Source organism: Scyliorhinus canicula, chromosome 11 (assembly GCF_902713615.1).
Source record: "Scyliorhinus canicula chromosome 11, sScyCan1.1, whole genome shotgun sequence".
NCBI lineage: Eukaryota > Metazoa > Chordata > Chondrichthyes > Carcharhiniformes > Scyliorhinidae > Scyliorhinus > Scyliorhinus canicula.
In genome coordinates this window covers 133,286,535-133,299,410 of record NC_052156.1, presented here as the reverse complement: position 1 = coordinate 133,299,410, position 12,876 = coordinate 133,286,535, and the positions used below count along the sequence as shown (strand labels likewise).

The following is a 12,876-nucleotide window of genomic DNA, read 5'->3' as shown; positions in this document are numbered from 1 at the left end:
TGCAACTTAGTTGTGAGTCGAGGAAGTGAATTGTTTAATTTGACACAGTGAGAGTACAGTGAAAATAGCAGACAAGTTTTTGACTCTTAATATTGCAGACAACTTTCATGCAATTGATATTGTAACGGCATAGCTAATCAGTGGAGAACATGGACATAAGGACGTATACAAAAATAATTTTCCTGCCTCTCCCTATCTTTGTAACCAACAGCAGTGCTACATTTCTACCATTGTCTCACCATGTCTTCACCTGCTTGAGTCCACAATTTAATTTTCGAAGCCCCTCTTGCCAATCTCTTGTCTAGTTTCAAATCCTACTTTTAAAATTCACCCTTTTTGTCTGGCCTTAAAAAAATAAATAAATATATTTATTTAGTTTCATATCCACTTTCAAAATTCACCTTTCTTGTCCTGGCCTTGTCAGCTTTCGAATAACATTTTTGATTTTCTCATACACCTCTGAAGCTCCTTGGGGCGTTTATCTACAACTAAAAGTGCTGCATGTTACATTAAGTATGTAGAATTTTGGGGATCATAGCATTTATTATGCAGTTAAATAATCAAAACTGAAGTATAAAGTCACATTTTTTAAACTATTAAATAAAAAGATGAGTGGAGGAGCTATAGAAGAAGAGGGTAGCAACACATCCCATCCAGCTAATTTCTTCAGACCCAGCCAAATACAATACTGCACACCTTTTAGTCCTTGGTGATGAAATAAAATCAGTTTTGGATTATTAGATCTACTGGTGATACAAAAATCGAATCTAAGTGTTTTCTATTTACTTTTATGGTAACACAGTGGTTTGCAAAGTTGCTTCATAATGCCAGTGACCTGGGTTCGATTCCCGGTTTGGGTCACTGTCTGCACGTTCTCCCTGTGTCTGCGTGTGTTTCCTCCAGGTGCTCCGGTTTCCTCCCACAAGTCCCAAAAGACGTGCTGTTAGGTAATTTGGACATTTTGAATTCTCCCTCGGTGGACCCGAACAGGTGCCGTAGGGTGGCAACTAGTAACTTCATTGCAGTGTAAATGTAAGCCTACTTGTGACACTAAATAAAGGTTCTTATTATTATTAATGCTTTTGTACCACCTGTAGAATTACATTTTATGGGAGCAGAAAGTAAAAGTGCAACACAATATTGCTAATTGCCTCACTTTTAGCTAAAAATCTTGCCTAGATCTTTGTGACTATTTTGGCATAATGACAGTATAAGAGTGGGATTGTGCCAGTTTTCTGCCTCCCAAGAAAAGTCACTTATTCCTGATTTGAGATCATACATGTGAATGTCCTCAATCACTCATGCCGTTCCTGAATTACTAAAATGCTACTTGGCTCATTAACAAATATCTTTTTTTTTAATGTGGACAGTTGAGAGAAAATTCCACAGCTTCACTTTTGTAAACATGCTGTGCTTTAGTCTGCATGAGTGGTTTGATGACTCCAGACTTGATTTTCATTACATTTATAAGATATAGAGGCTTAAAGAAGAAAGATATCATATCTTCCACATCTCCCTCGGGCATTGATTATTCTTTTTTCTGCTGGTTACCTCTGCCACTTTAGGCGGACGGAGTGATTATTTTCACCCCAGTTAGTCTTTTGTAAACAGTGTAGCAAAAAAATAATGGACAGATTTTAACAAAGCATTCAAACACAGATAGGATATGGCATAAGGAAGAACTGATTAATTCTTGACGATCTGGATGCTGGTATCTTTTTTGAAGGATCCATTAACGTAGGGTGAATTAACGTTTTAGAATATTGTTGATTGAGATGCCGTGGTGAAATTTGTCATAGCTGTCAAAACGTGAGCAGGGTTTTCAGTGCAGGTTGCTAGATGTGGACTGGCCTGAAGTCTCCTTGGTGAGATAAATAAGATTTATTTTTTCACCTTTGTAGTTACAGAGCATCAACCGGGCAGGGATGAGCCTCAAGAAAGAGCTATATAATTATAATAATGGTGGGTTAATGCAGCGGCTGGTTTAACACAGCATGGTGGAGATGTGCACTCTATGGAGTCCCTCTTCACTTGTTGAGAATGTTGTGGATTGTTTCAACTCCTTGGCTGCAATTCTCCAGAAATTTGGGCATAAATTCATGCAGCTACGTTTGGCATAGAAACAGCAATAAATATTGCCACTTTATCTGCACAAGGGATCTAGAAAATTCCAGGCCTTGGATATGCAGACCTTTAAATGTTCATGGTATCTTAATCCTCTAATATGTGACTAATAGGACTTCCTATTTTTCCCTTTTATTTGATCATTATAATTTTAAAGAAAAAAAGCCTTGCATTTTGATAGATTTTCCAAATCTTCTCTGGCCACAGGAGAGGTGCCAGAGGATTGGAGGACAGCTAATGTGGTGCCATATTTCAAGAAGGAAAATAGGGACGAACCGGGAAATTTCAGGCCACCGAGTCTAACTTCAGTGGTAGGGAAACTACTGAAAAAAGTTCTGAGGGACAGAATCCACTTGGAGAGGCAAGGATTATTCATGGATAGTCAGCATGATTTTGTCAAAGGAGGATCATATCACAAAATTGATTGAACATTTTGAGGCTGTGACTAGGTGTGTAGATGAGGGTAGTGCAATTGATGTAGTCTACGTGGACTTTAATAAGGCTTTTGACAACGTTCCACATGGAACATGGATGAAGAAAGTAAGAACCCATAGGATCGAAGGCACTTTGGCCAACTGTACCCAAAACTGACTTAGTGGTAGGAGGCAGAGGGTGCTGGTTGAAGGTTGATTTTGTGACTGAAAGCCTGTGTCCAGTGGTATTACGCAGGGATCAGTGCATGGTTCCTTGTTGTTTGTAGGTATGGTGGGATGTATGGTAAGTAAGTTCGCAAATTACATGATGGTGTGGTAAATAGTGAGGAGCAAGGCCTTAGATTACAGGACAATGTAGACGGGCTGGTTCGGTGGGCAAAACAGTGACAAGTGGAATTCAACCATGGAAAGTGTGAGGTAATGCATTTTGGGAGGACTAACAAGGTAAGGGAATGTACAATGAATGGTCGGATCCTAGGAAGTACAGAGGATCAAAGGGACGTTGGTGTGCAGGTTCGCAGATCTCTGAAGACAGCAGGACAAGTAGATAAGGTAGTCACGACCTATGGGCTTCTTGTCTTTATTAACCGAGGCATTGAATATAAGAGCAGGGAGGTTACTCTGGAGCTGTATTAAACGTTGGTTTGGCCCCAGCTGGAGTACTGTGTGCAATTCTGGTCCCACACTATAGAAAGGAAGTGATTGCTGTGGAGAGAGTGCAGAGGAGATTCACCAAGATTTTGCCTGGGCTGGAATGTTTCGTTCCAGTTATCGAGAGAGACTGGATAGGCAGGGGCTGTTTTTCCTGGAGCAGAGAGGCTGAGTGGGGACCTGATTGAGGGACATAGGGTGCATAGGAAGGTACTTTTCCCCTTATCGGAGGGGTCGATAACCTGGTGACATAAATTTAAGGTAATGGGCATGAGATTTAGAGGGGATTTGAGGAAAAACCTTTTCAACCCAGACGATGGTGGGAATTTGGAAGTCGCTGCCAGAAAGGCAGGTTGAGGCGGGAACCCTCAACATTTAAGAGCTATTTAGATGAGCACTGGAAATGCCATACAAGGCTACCAACCAAGTCCTGGAAAACAGGATTTGAATAGTTAGGTGCTTGATGGTTGGCGCGGACGCGATGGGCCGAACGACCTTCTTCTTTTTGTGCTGTAAAATTCTGACTTTACTCACAACCTCAAGTACACCCAAAAGTATTCACAGCTTTTTGGAATTGCTGTAACTGTCACTTTTGTAATGTAAGATTCCAAGACATCCTTTGCACATCAAGACCCCGAGACAGCAATGATACCATGGGCGAATAATCTGTTTAGGTATTGCTTGAGGGATAGATATTGGCTAGGGAACTGGGAAGAACTCCACTGTTCTTTTGTTAAGTTGAGTTGAGGCATATTTATGCCTAGCCAAGATGGGGTCTTGGTTAAACACATCAGGAAGACCACACTATCAACTGTAAATAACCTTAAATTTCTTGGAGTTTATTTTGGATAAATACCTGGTTCTTTACTGTTATTGGGTTTTGTTCATTTTTCTACTGAGTCTTTTATGACTCATGAAAAAAAATCTTACTGCGCGTCATCTGAGCACGTAACTTAATTATGACAAAATTGAGGATTGAACACCCTACTGTTTTTATCTAGGCAGCGGTGGCACAGTCGTAAGCACTGCTGTCGCACGCCTCAACGCCAGGGACCCAGGTTCAATTTCGACCTTGGGTGACTGTGGAGTTTGTACGTGTCCCCATGTCTGGTGAGTTTCCTCCGAGTGCTCCGATTTCCCCCCACTGTCCAAAGATGGGCAGGTTAGATGGATTGGCCATGCTAAATTGCCCCATAATGTCCAAAGATGTGCAGGTTAGACGGGGTTATAGGGATAGGGTGGAAGGCTGTTGATGTTTGAGTGAAAATAGGCGGTCTTGTGATGATTTGGGGTTGGAAGCTTAGCTTGTGGTTTTCAAGGACAATGTAATTATGGACAGCCTGGATCAGCTTGTGACGATCTTGGGTAATGGGTGTGGCATTGATGGTAAGGGTAATGAGTTTGTGTTTTGGACCAATGATGATGACTTCAGTTTGCTGAAGGTTTTATTTGGAGGAAATTGGGATGCAGACTGAAAATCAGATAAATAATTTCATAGAACATCGGCCTATGTTGTAGATAATAGTCTCAAATTAATTGAGTAAAGTTTCACTATTTTGGGACATCTTTATAATTAGATAGTGAGTAGCCAGTCACATCTGTACTGCATTACAGAACAATACTTTTCAACTCTAGTCATGTATTTCCCTTATTGCATTTGTCACGGTTGTTAAATATTGCAGAATGTTGCATGTTTTGGGTTTATAAAATAAACTTTACATAGGTTGGTTTCCTTTAAAAGAGCCTACTAATGTGCAATGACATTCAAATAATATTTTTGAGTTAGGTATAACATGCAACAGCATCTTTTTAAATTTCAAGCTCTTCCTCCACCCTCTGGTCCAGCCCACTTATACTTTCATTGGTAAACTTAATTTATGAGTTGTGGGTGTTGCTCGTTAGGCCAGCATTTATTGCCTATCCCTAATTGCCCTTGAGAAGGTGGTGGTGAGATGCCTTCTTGAACTGCTGTAGTCCCTTTGGTGTAGCTACACCCACACTGCTGTTCAGGAAGGAGTTCTAGGATTTTGACCCAGTAGCAGGGAAGGAATGGCGATATGGTTCCCAGACAGGATGGTATATGGCTTGGAGGGGAACTTCTAGGCAGAGGTGTTCCCATGTGTCGCTGTTCTTGTACATCTTGATGGTAGTGGTCGTGGATTTTGAAGGTGATGTCTAAGGAGCCTTGCTGAGTTCCAGCAATGCATTCTTTAGATGGTGCACACTGCTGCCACTGTTCGACGGTGGTAGATGGAGTGAATGTTTGTGGAAGGGGTGCCAATCAAGCAGACTGTCCTGGATGATGTCAAACCTCTTGAGTGTTGTTGGAGCTTAACTAATCTAGCCAAGCGAAGAGTATTCCATCATATTCCTGGCATTTGCTTTACAAATGGTGGGCACGCTTTGGGAAGTCAGGAGGTGAGGTACTCACCATCGGATTCCTAGTCTCTGACCTGTTGTAGCCACAGTATTTATAGGCTAGTCCAGTATCTGGTCAATTGTAACGCCCAGGATGTTGATCATGGGGGATTCAGCGATGGTAATGCCATGGGGCAATGATTAATTCTCTCTTGTTGGAGATCGTCATTACCTGGCACTTGAGTGGCTTGAATGTTACTTGCCACTTGTCTTCCCAAGCTTGTATATTCTTCGGGTCTTGTTGCATTTAGACATGGACAGTTTCACATTTCTACTCGTACTTTTAATGTGTTTTAATGAATCCATAAACATCTACAAAATATAAAGCAAAATATTGTGGGTTCTGGAGATCTGAAATAAAACACAGTGCTGGAAAAACTCAGCAGACCATTCATAGATTTGTAAAAACCCTGCAGTGCAGAAGAAGGCCATTCGGCCCATGAAGTCTGCACCGGCCCTCTAAAAGGCCCGGCAGCATCTGTTGAGAGAGAAACAGAGTTAATATTTTTGACTCCTCTTCAGATCTCTTCTGCTCTTGGAACAAAATACGAGGGAATAGGCTTTGACTAAAAATAATTAAAATAATAGGCAAAGAGAAAATTGGTGCAATATTAAATAAAGCATCTTCACCAAGACCTATTTTTGATTGTTATACATGTCTGAAATTACCACTTTTAAGATGTTATTTTCTTTGCAGGCTAAACAAAATAATGGGTCAGGTGTCAGTGCCTCGAAAGAAACAATTTATACAGAGGTTGTATGTTTACTGGACACTTAAACGACAATCAAGAAATGGTGTACCCCTACTTCGACGATTACAGTCACACTTGCAGACCCAGAGAAGTGCACATCAGGTATTGGTTATGAATTACTGTCCTTTCCTTTTCCTCATATGGCCAGACTTGTCAAACCGACTGTGATCTGATTTGAGATGGTACCTGACCTAGAAAGTTTAAATTTCCTTTCTGTTTGACTAGTTGTTTAAGATCCATTTTGGGTTTAAACTATAAAGATATTCAGTATTGCATTGCAGGCTGTATATGCCAATATTGAAATACAGTTTATTTTTAAAGAAGTGGTTGCTTTGACGTGCCCTATTATGAAATGCTAGGGCCATAAATTCAATTCCTATTCCACCTGTTCTGAGTTTCGATTTTCTGACTTCAATTTATCGTACATTTCTATAGCAGTTCATGATGATTTGAGTTTGAGTCAAAATCTTTAAATCTTGGAGAGATGCATTTAATTCTGTGGCTTAACTGCCACTGCTATCTAATGATTAACATCAAGATATTTTAGGTCCTGTTTCAAGGCTCCTTGGAATACAGGGAGGCATGGTTTAGTCAATTTCTGAAAATCGTCCGTTAAACGTCTTTATCAGTACCACAAACTTTTAAATGTTATCTTCATTTAATTGAATATGTTCTTGCTGAAGGTTGGGATTTTTGAATTTCAGGGTGATGCCTGATTAATGACAAGTTTTGACAGGCAAAAGCAGGACCTGATGGTGTTTATGTTGTTCAAGCAAATCTAATGCTGATTGGTTAAACCAGTTGTGCACCATTGATGTTCTATCTTTGGCTCTTGGACTTAAAGATCCAAAATGGGATCCATACCAAGGGGTGATCAGAGAGCAGGAATTTTACTGGAAACAAAGAGATGTGAAAGGTGATTGAATAGATATATAGCTTTTTGTTACAGAGAAATGATTTCATATGTAGAATTAAGGAAGAACTGAAAGAAATAACCATTATTTTTATCGTAGCACTGAATTCTTAATTGTTTTTTCTCCTTTTTTCCTTCTTCCCAATTGGAAAAGAGAACAGATGATGAGCAGAAAAATGGCATGAAAGAACAGCTGAAGTACTGGCAGAGGCTGCGACATGACCTGGAAAGAGCACGTTTACTGGTTGAACTTGTCCGTAAACGTGAAAAGCTAAAACGTGAACAGGTATTGTTCGATATCTATTGTAAAATTTATCGGATAATTTCAGATTGAGGGATGTTACTCAATTTTAGTTTTTGTGATTTGGTACAGCTTTGGATACTTTATATTAAACATATTTGAATATTGGCAGGTCAAAGTTCACCAGGTAGCTATGGAGCTCCAGCTGACACCATTAACTGTTATGTTGCGCTCTGTTTTGGAGCAACTTCAGGAAAAGGATACGGCACATATATTTGCACAGCCAGTGAGCTTGAAAGAGGTATGAATCTCCCAATTTTGAACATAAGAATCCAATATCAGTTTTGGCTGAATCAGGTTATTTCCATTTAAATGCTCAAGATTGCTTTTAGTGTGGTTTTTCAGGAATGATGAAAGTTTGCATTTTCCGGAATGATTGATTTTATACTTTGCAAAAGCGCGGTTTCGATTCCCATACCAGCTGAGGTTATTCTTGAAGGCACCGCCTTCTCAATCTTGCCTCGCCTGAGGTATGGTGAACTTTGGGTTAAATCACCACCAGTCAGCTCTCTCACTCAAAGGGGAAGGCAGCCTCTGGTCATCTGGGACTATGGCAACTTTACTTGGGAAAGAGAAACTACTTACCCTACCATAAGTATTGTTTCAGGATGCTCTGCACAAACCTGAAAATACTTTGTGCCTCTTGCCAATATCTCTGCCTGGACAGCAGGGTCATGCTGTGCATTTGGATGTAAGTTGAAACCCTGTTCATGAATTCTTGCTACCTGAATAAATTTATGTTTTAATTTGCTGGCAGCTTATTTTGTCATAATTTCTACAAATAGTAAGAGGAAGAGAATTAACTACCGAAAAGTTAAAATTCTATCATTGAGTAGACTGTGGGGAAAAATTGAGTCTTTCATAGGCATTGGAGTTTTAATAGCCATCTCTTGTCAATATGTCTACCTCCATTTTCATGGGGCATGTAGGTTACTCACACATATTGTTACTTCAGCTACCTCAGAATCTAATTATTCCCCCAATCCTCACCATCCACCTCGCATTGCTGCATTCCCTGTCCCAAACAATAAGGATCAACAAAATCTTGACTCAGTGTTTTGCACACTGATCATAGGAGGAAATTGTGTGTTCTCCAGAGCATTTGCAATAAGTTGATAGCAATAAATTTGTTCTAAACTGGATTGAATGCCCATCTGCAGCCAGATGGGCTCAGAAAAAGTAGACCATATCAAGGTTCTGTGGGTTCTATCTTTCTAGAATATCTATAAATTTTGAGTTTCATGCCTCTTGTATCTTCTAACATTTATATTCATTAAACTAGTTTTAGATTGCTAGAAATGTATGTTTTTTCAAAATACTTTTAACATCTTTTTGAGGCACTTGAGAAAAAAACCATCATTAGGTAAAATCTGTTTACACCTTTTAGGTTCCGGACTATTTAGATCATATAACACACCCTATGGACTTCTCCACAATGAGAAAAAGGATAGAAGATCATGGTTATAATAATCTGGATGAGTTTGAAGCTGATGTTGACCTCATTGTAGATAATTGTATGAAATACAATGCAAAGGATACAATATTTTACCGAGCAGCTGTGCGACTGAGAGATCAAGGAGGTGTCATATTAAGACAGGCACGCCGTGAAGCTGACCGAATTGGTTATGACAATGAAACATCATTACATTTGCCTGAACCACCAAAGTGTGAAACAACTAAGCCTTTAACATGGGATGAAGGTATTTCTGTTTATTTCTACTTCTAGAAATACATTGATCCACTGCAATAATACTTTGTCTATAATTTGATATGATGACCAAGAAAACAGCATTTATCAACTTTTGTTGCATATTGGATGTAGAATAATGGATGTTGCATATTGGATGTAGAATAATGGATATTATCTGTTCGCATTTTTTTCACCTTGGGCAATTGGCTCCTGATAGTCTCGCAATTCAGCTTTTGCTGAAAACTGGCGTAGCAGCTGAAAAACATGCCCAATGACACCTGTGAAAAGCATGGACCAAATTAGTTGTCATGGCTCTTTTTAATTATGATTAAAGGATTAGTGTTATAGAGAGCTGTTTATTGACAGGTGACTGTGAGGATGGTGGGCCAGCAGAGACTCGGCCAGTAAATTATATCTTTTAAGGGTTCACCTCATGAAAAGACTTTACGATCATGACTAAGGGTCGTTCTAGTAGTTACAGTAGTGGTAGATATTCTCCCAGCAGCTGGAGTGTGCTCTTCTCATTTCAACCCAGTGATAGACAGAGCATCACTTCCATGTCAACAACTTACTTTGTTCTCTAGTCTCTGGGAAGAAGCTGCTTCAAAGGATTAGTGGATGGGTTTGAAAATGAATGCAAAGGGTGGTGAAGTGGTTAACACTGCTGCCTCACGGTGCCAAGGACCCAGGTTCGATCCCAGCCCCGGGTCACTGTCCGTGTGGAGTTTGCACATTCTCCCTGTGCCTGCGTGGGTCTCATCTCCACAGCCCAACAAGGTGTGCAGGGTAGGTGAATTGACCATGCTAAATTGCCCCTTAATTGAAAACAAATTATTGGGTACTCTAAATTAATTTTTTTTTAATGAAAATGAATGCAGCAAATTCAGTTTAACAGAGGGCTTCTTAACAAGACAGAACCCTAATTTAGACTTATGCCCCAATTTAACCCTGTCTCAATGCCATTCTTGGGCTGTAAATTGGACCAGAGTACTTGCCTCACAACTCTCACAGCAGGCAGACAAAGGCATCAAATATTTTAAAAGTGGTGGTTTTCTAATGTCATTCTGACACTGATGTGAATTTAAGCCCAGACTTAACATACCCAGGAAAGTAGTGTCGGGTAGATCTAGGACCAAAAGAGGTAATCTTTTAAAAGACATTTATCGGATTGTGATTCGGAGTTACAGATTTCTATATCTTCTCTGGATCTTGAACACCAGTTGTCGACATGTAGATTGGATTGAACCTCACAATTGTAAAATGTTATGTGATGTAATGGCAGGCTTTGGCTGTTAAATTGTGTTCAACCAATGTCCTTTGTTGGAGCCTCTTTAAAATCTGGCTGAAAATGAATGAACTATTTCTGTAAGTTAAGGCTTCTAAGTGAAAGAAGCCGTTGAGCGTGATAAAGCAGCAAGTATAAAAGATTGTCTAACTAACAGGAATAAATGAATTGTTTCCAGGTTGGTAAACTAATTAGTGGAGCGCAACAAGGATCATTGTTGGGACCAGTACTATATATAATTCATATTAATGATTTGGATGAAAGGACCAACCAGTGTAGCCAGATTTGCTGATGATACAAAGATAGAAAGGAAATCACGTTGTGAGGAGGATATAAAGAGTTTGCAAAGGGAGATAGTCGGGTTAAGTGAGTGGGCAGAAATTTAGCAAATGGAGTATAATGTGGGAAAACTTGAGATTGTCCACTTTGATAAGAAGAATAAAAAAGCAGAATGTTATTTAAAGACATAGACATAGAACATACAGTGCAAAAGGAGGCCTTCGGCCCATCGAGTCTGCACCGACCCACTTAAGCCCTCACTTCCACTGTAACACAATAACCCCTCCTAACCTTTTTGCTCACCAATTTATCATGGCCAATCCACCCAACTTGCATGTCTTTGGACTGTGAGAGGAAACCGGAGCACCCGGAGGAAACCCACACAGACACGGGGAGAACTTGCAGACTCCTCACAGACAGTGACCCAGCAGGGAATCGAACCTGGGACCCTGGCGCTGTGAAGCCACAGCGTTAACCACTTGTGCTACCGTGCTGCCCAAAGGAGACCGATTGCAGAATGCGACAGCACAGAGGGATTTGGCTGTCCTTGTACATGAATCTTGAAATTTAGCACGCAATTAGGAAAGAAAATAGAAAGTTGTCCTTTATTGCAAGGGCGTGAGATATAAAAGTAGGTAAGTATTGCTGCAACTCAATAGGACATTGGTGAGATCACACCTTGAGTAAGTACTGTGTACAGTTTTAGCTTCCTCGTTTAAAGAGGGATATACTGGCATTGAAACCAATTCAGAGAAAGTTCATGCGGGTGATTCCTGGTAGTCTGGAGTTGTCTTACGAGGAAATGTTGAGTACGTTGGGCCTAAACTCATTGAAGTTTAGATGCAAGTTGATCTTATTAAAACGTATAAGATTCTGAAGGTAGATACTGAGAACTAGGAAGGGCACAGTTAAGATGGAGATGAGAAGGAATTTATCTCCTCCAAGAGTATTCGGCTTTTAGAATTCACTTCCACAGAGAGGAGTGGAGGCTGGGCCTTTAATCTATTAAAGGCTGAGTTTGACAGATTTTTGATCAACGCGGACAGGCAGGAAAGTGGACATCAGACCACAGTCAGATCAGCTATAATCTTATTGAATGGTGGATGAAGCTTGTTGGGCCATCTGGACTTCTACTGCTCCAGATCCTATGTTTTCTTATGAGACTGCACAAATCACTTACCAATGATGTCAAGTCACAGCACAGTACTACCTAGTGACAGAAATCACAGGGATAACATCAACAAAAATTTCAGTGTGGAACAGTGTGTAAACACAGTCCAAAGATGTGCAAGGTAGGTAGATTGGCCATGCTAAATTGCTCCTTGGTGTCTGAAGATGTGCAGGTTAGGTGGGGTGACTGAGATAGGATGAGGGAGTGGGCCTAGGCCGGGTGTTCTTTCAGAGGGTGCTGATGCGATGCGCTTAATGGCCTCCTCCACTATAGGAATGCTATAGTTCTAATTAAAGGTGAAAGATGATTTCTGAGCAGTGTGGAGAATGTCATATGTGATCCAGAACTAAGAGACTTGAAGCTGCTGTAGAAGGCAAAATGAAATAAACATTTCCTCTTTTTGCCCTAAGCTCACATTCTTCACCTCAGTGGGGACAATATTTTACTCTTCAACCATAAGCTATTGTTTTTTAAAGTTGGGTAACATCAGTCGTTGATTTATTTGAATTTCAAGACTAATATGTTAGAAATTTAGCAAAAGGATTTTGCTGTTTGTTCCGTAGATGCAGCTCATTTTAAATAATTAACTCCTCTTGAATCTTATTATCTGTTATATGTACAACAGAAACTCGGAGAAATTATGTTGTTCATGCCATATTTCTGGGTGAAGCCACAGCACACAATTGGGATAAACCCCACAAAAATTTCAGGCACTTGGCTTTCACTTTCGATGGAAAGACAATTTTGCTTTTACAAATGTCTAATCTTGTATCTGGGTATGTTGACAAAAGAGTGGTTTGTTTGGAATGACACTGGAGGTCATAAATTATTTTGATGGGGTAAATAGAGAAACTTCTT

The 12,876-nt window shown here is 40.1% G+C and overlaps 1 protein-coding gene across 2 annotated transcripts in view; it reads left to right on the top strand.

The window, feature by feature from the left end:
• The window catches only part of brd1a (bromodomain containing 1a), a 47,678-nt gene that overhangs the window by 11,324 nt on the left and 23,478 nt on the right, over nt 1-12,876 (top strand). For both annotated transcript variants that reach the window (XM_038811417.1, XM_038811416.1), the window contains exons 3-6: nt 6,325-6,481; nt 7,447-7,578; nt 7,706-7,834; nt 8,981-9,293. In XM_038811417.1, coding sequence (XP_038667345.1) covers nt 6,325-6,481; nt 7,447-7,578; nt 7,706-7,834; nt 8,981-9,293 — 731 coding nt within the window. The remainder of the gene's footprint in view (nt 1-6,324; nt 6,482-7,446; nt 7,579-7,705; nt 7,835-8,980; nt 9,294-12,876) is intronic.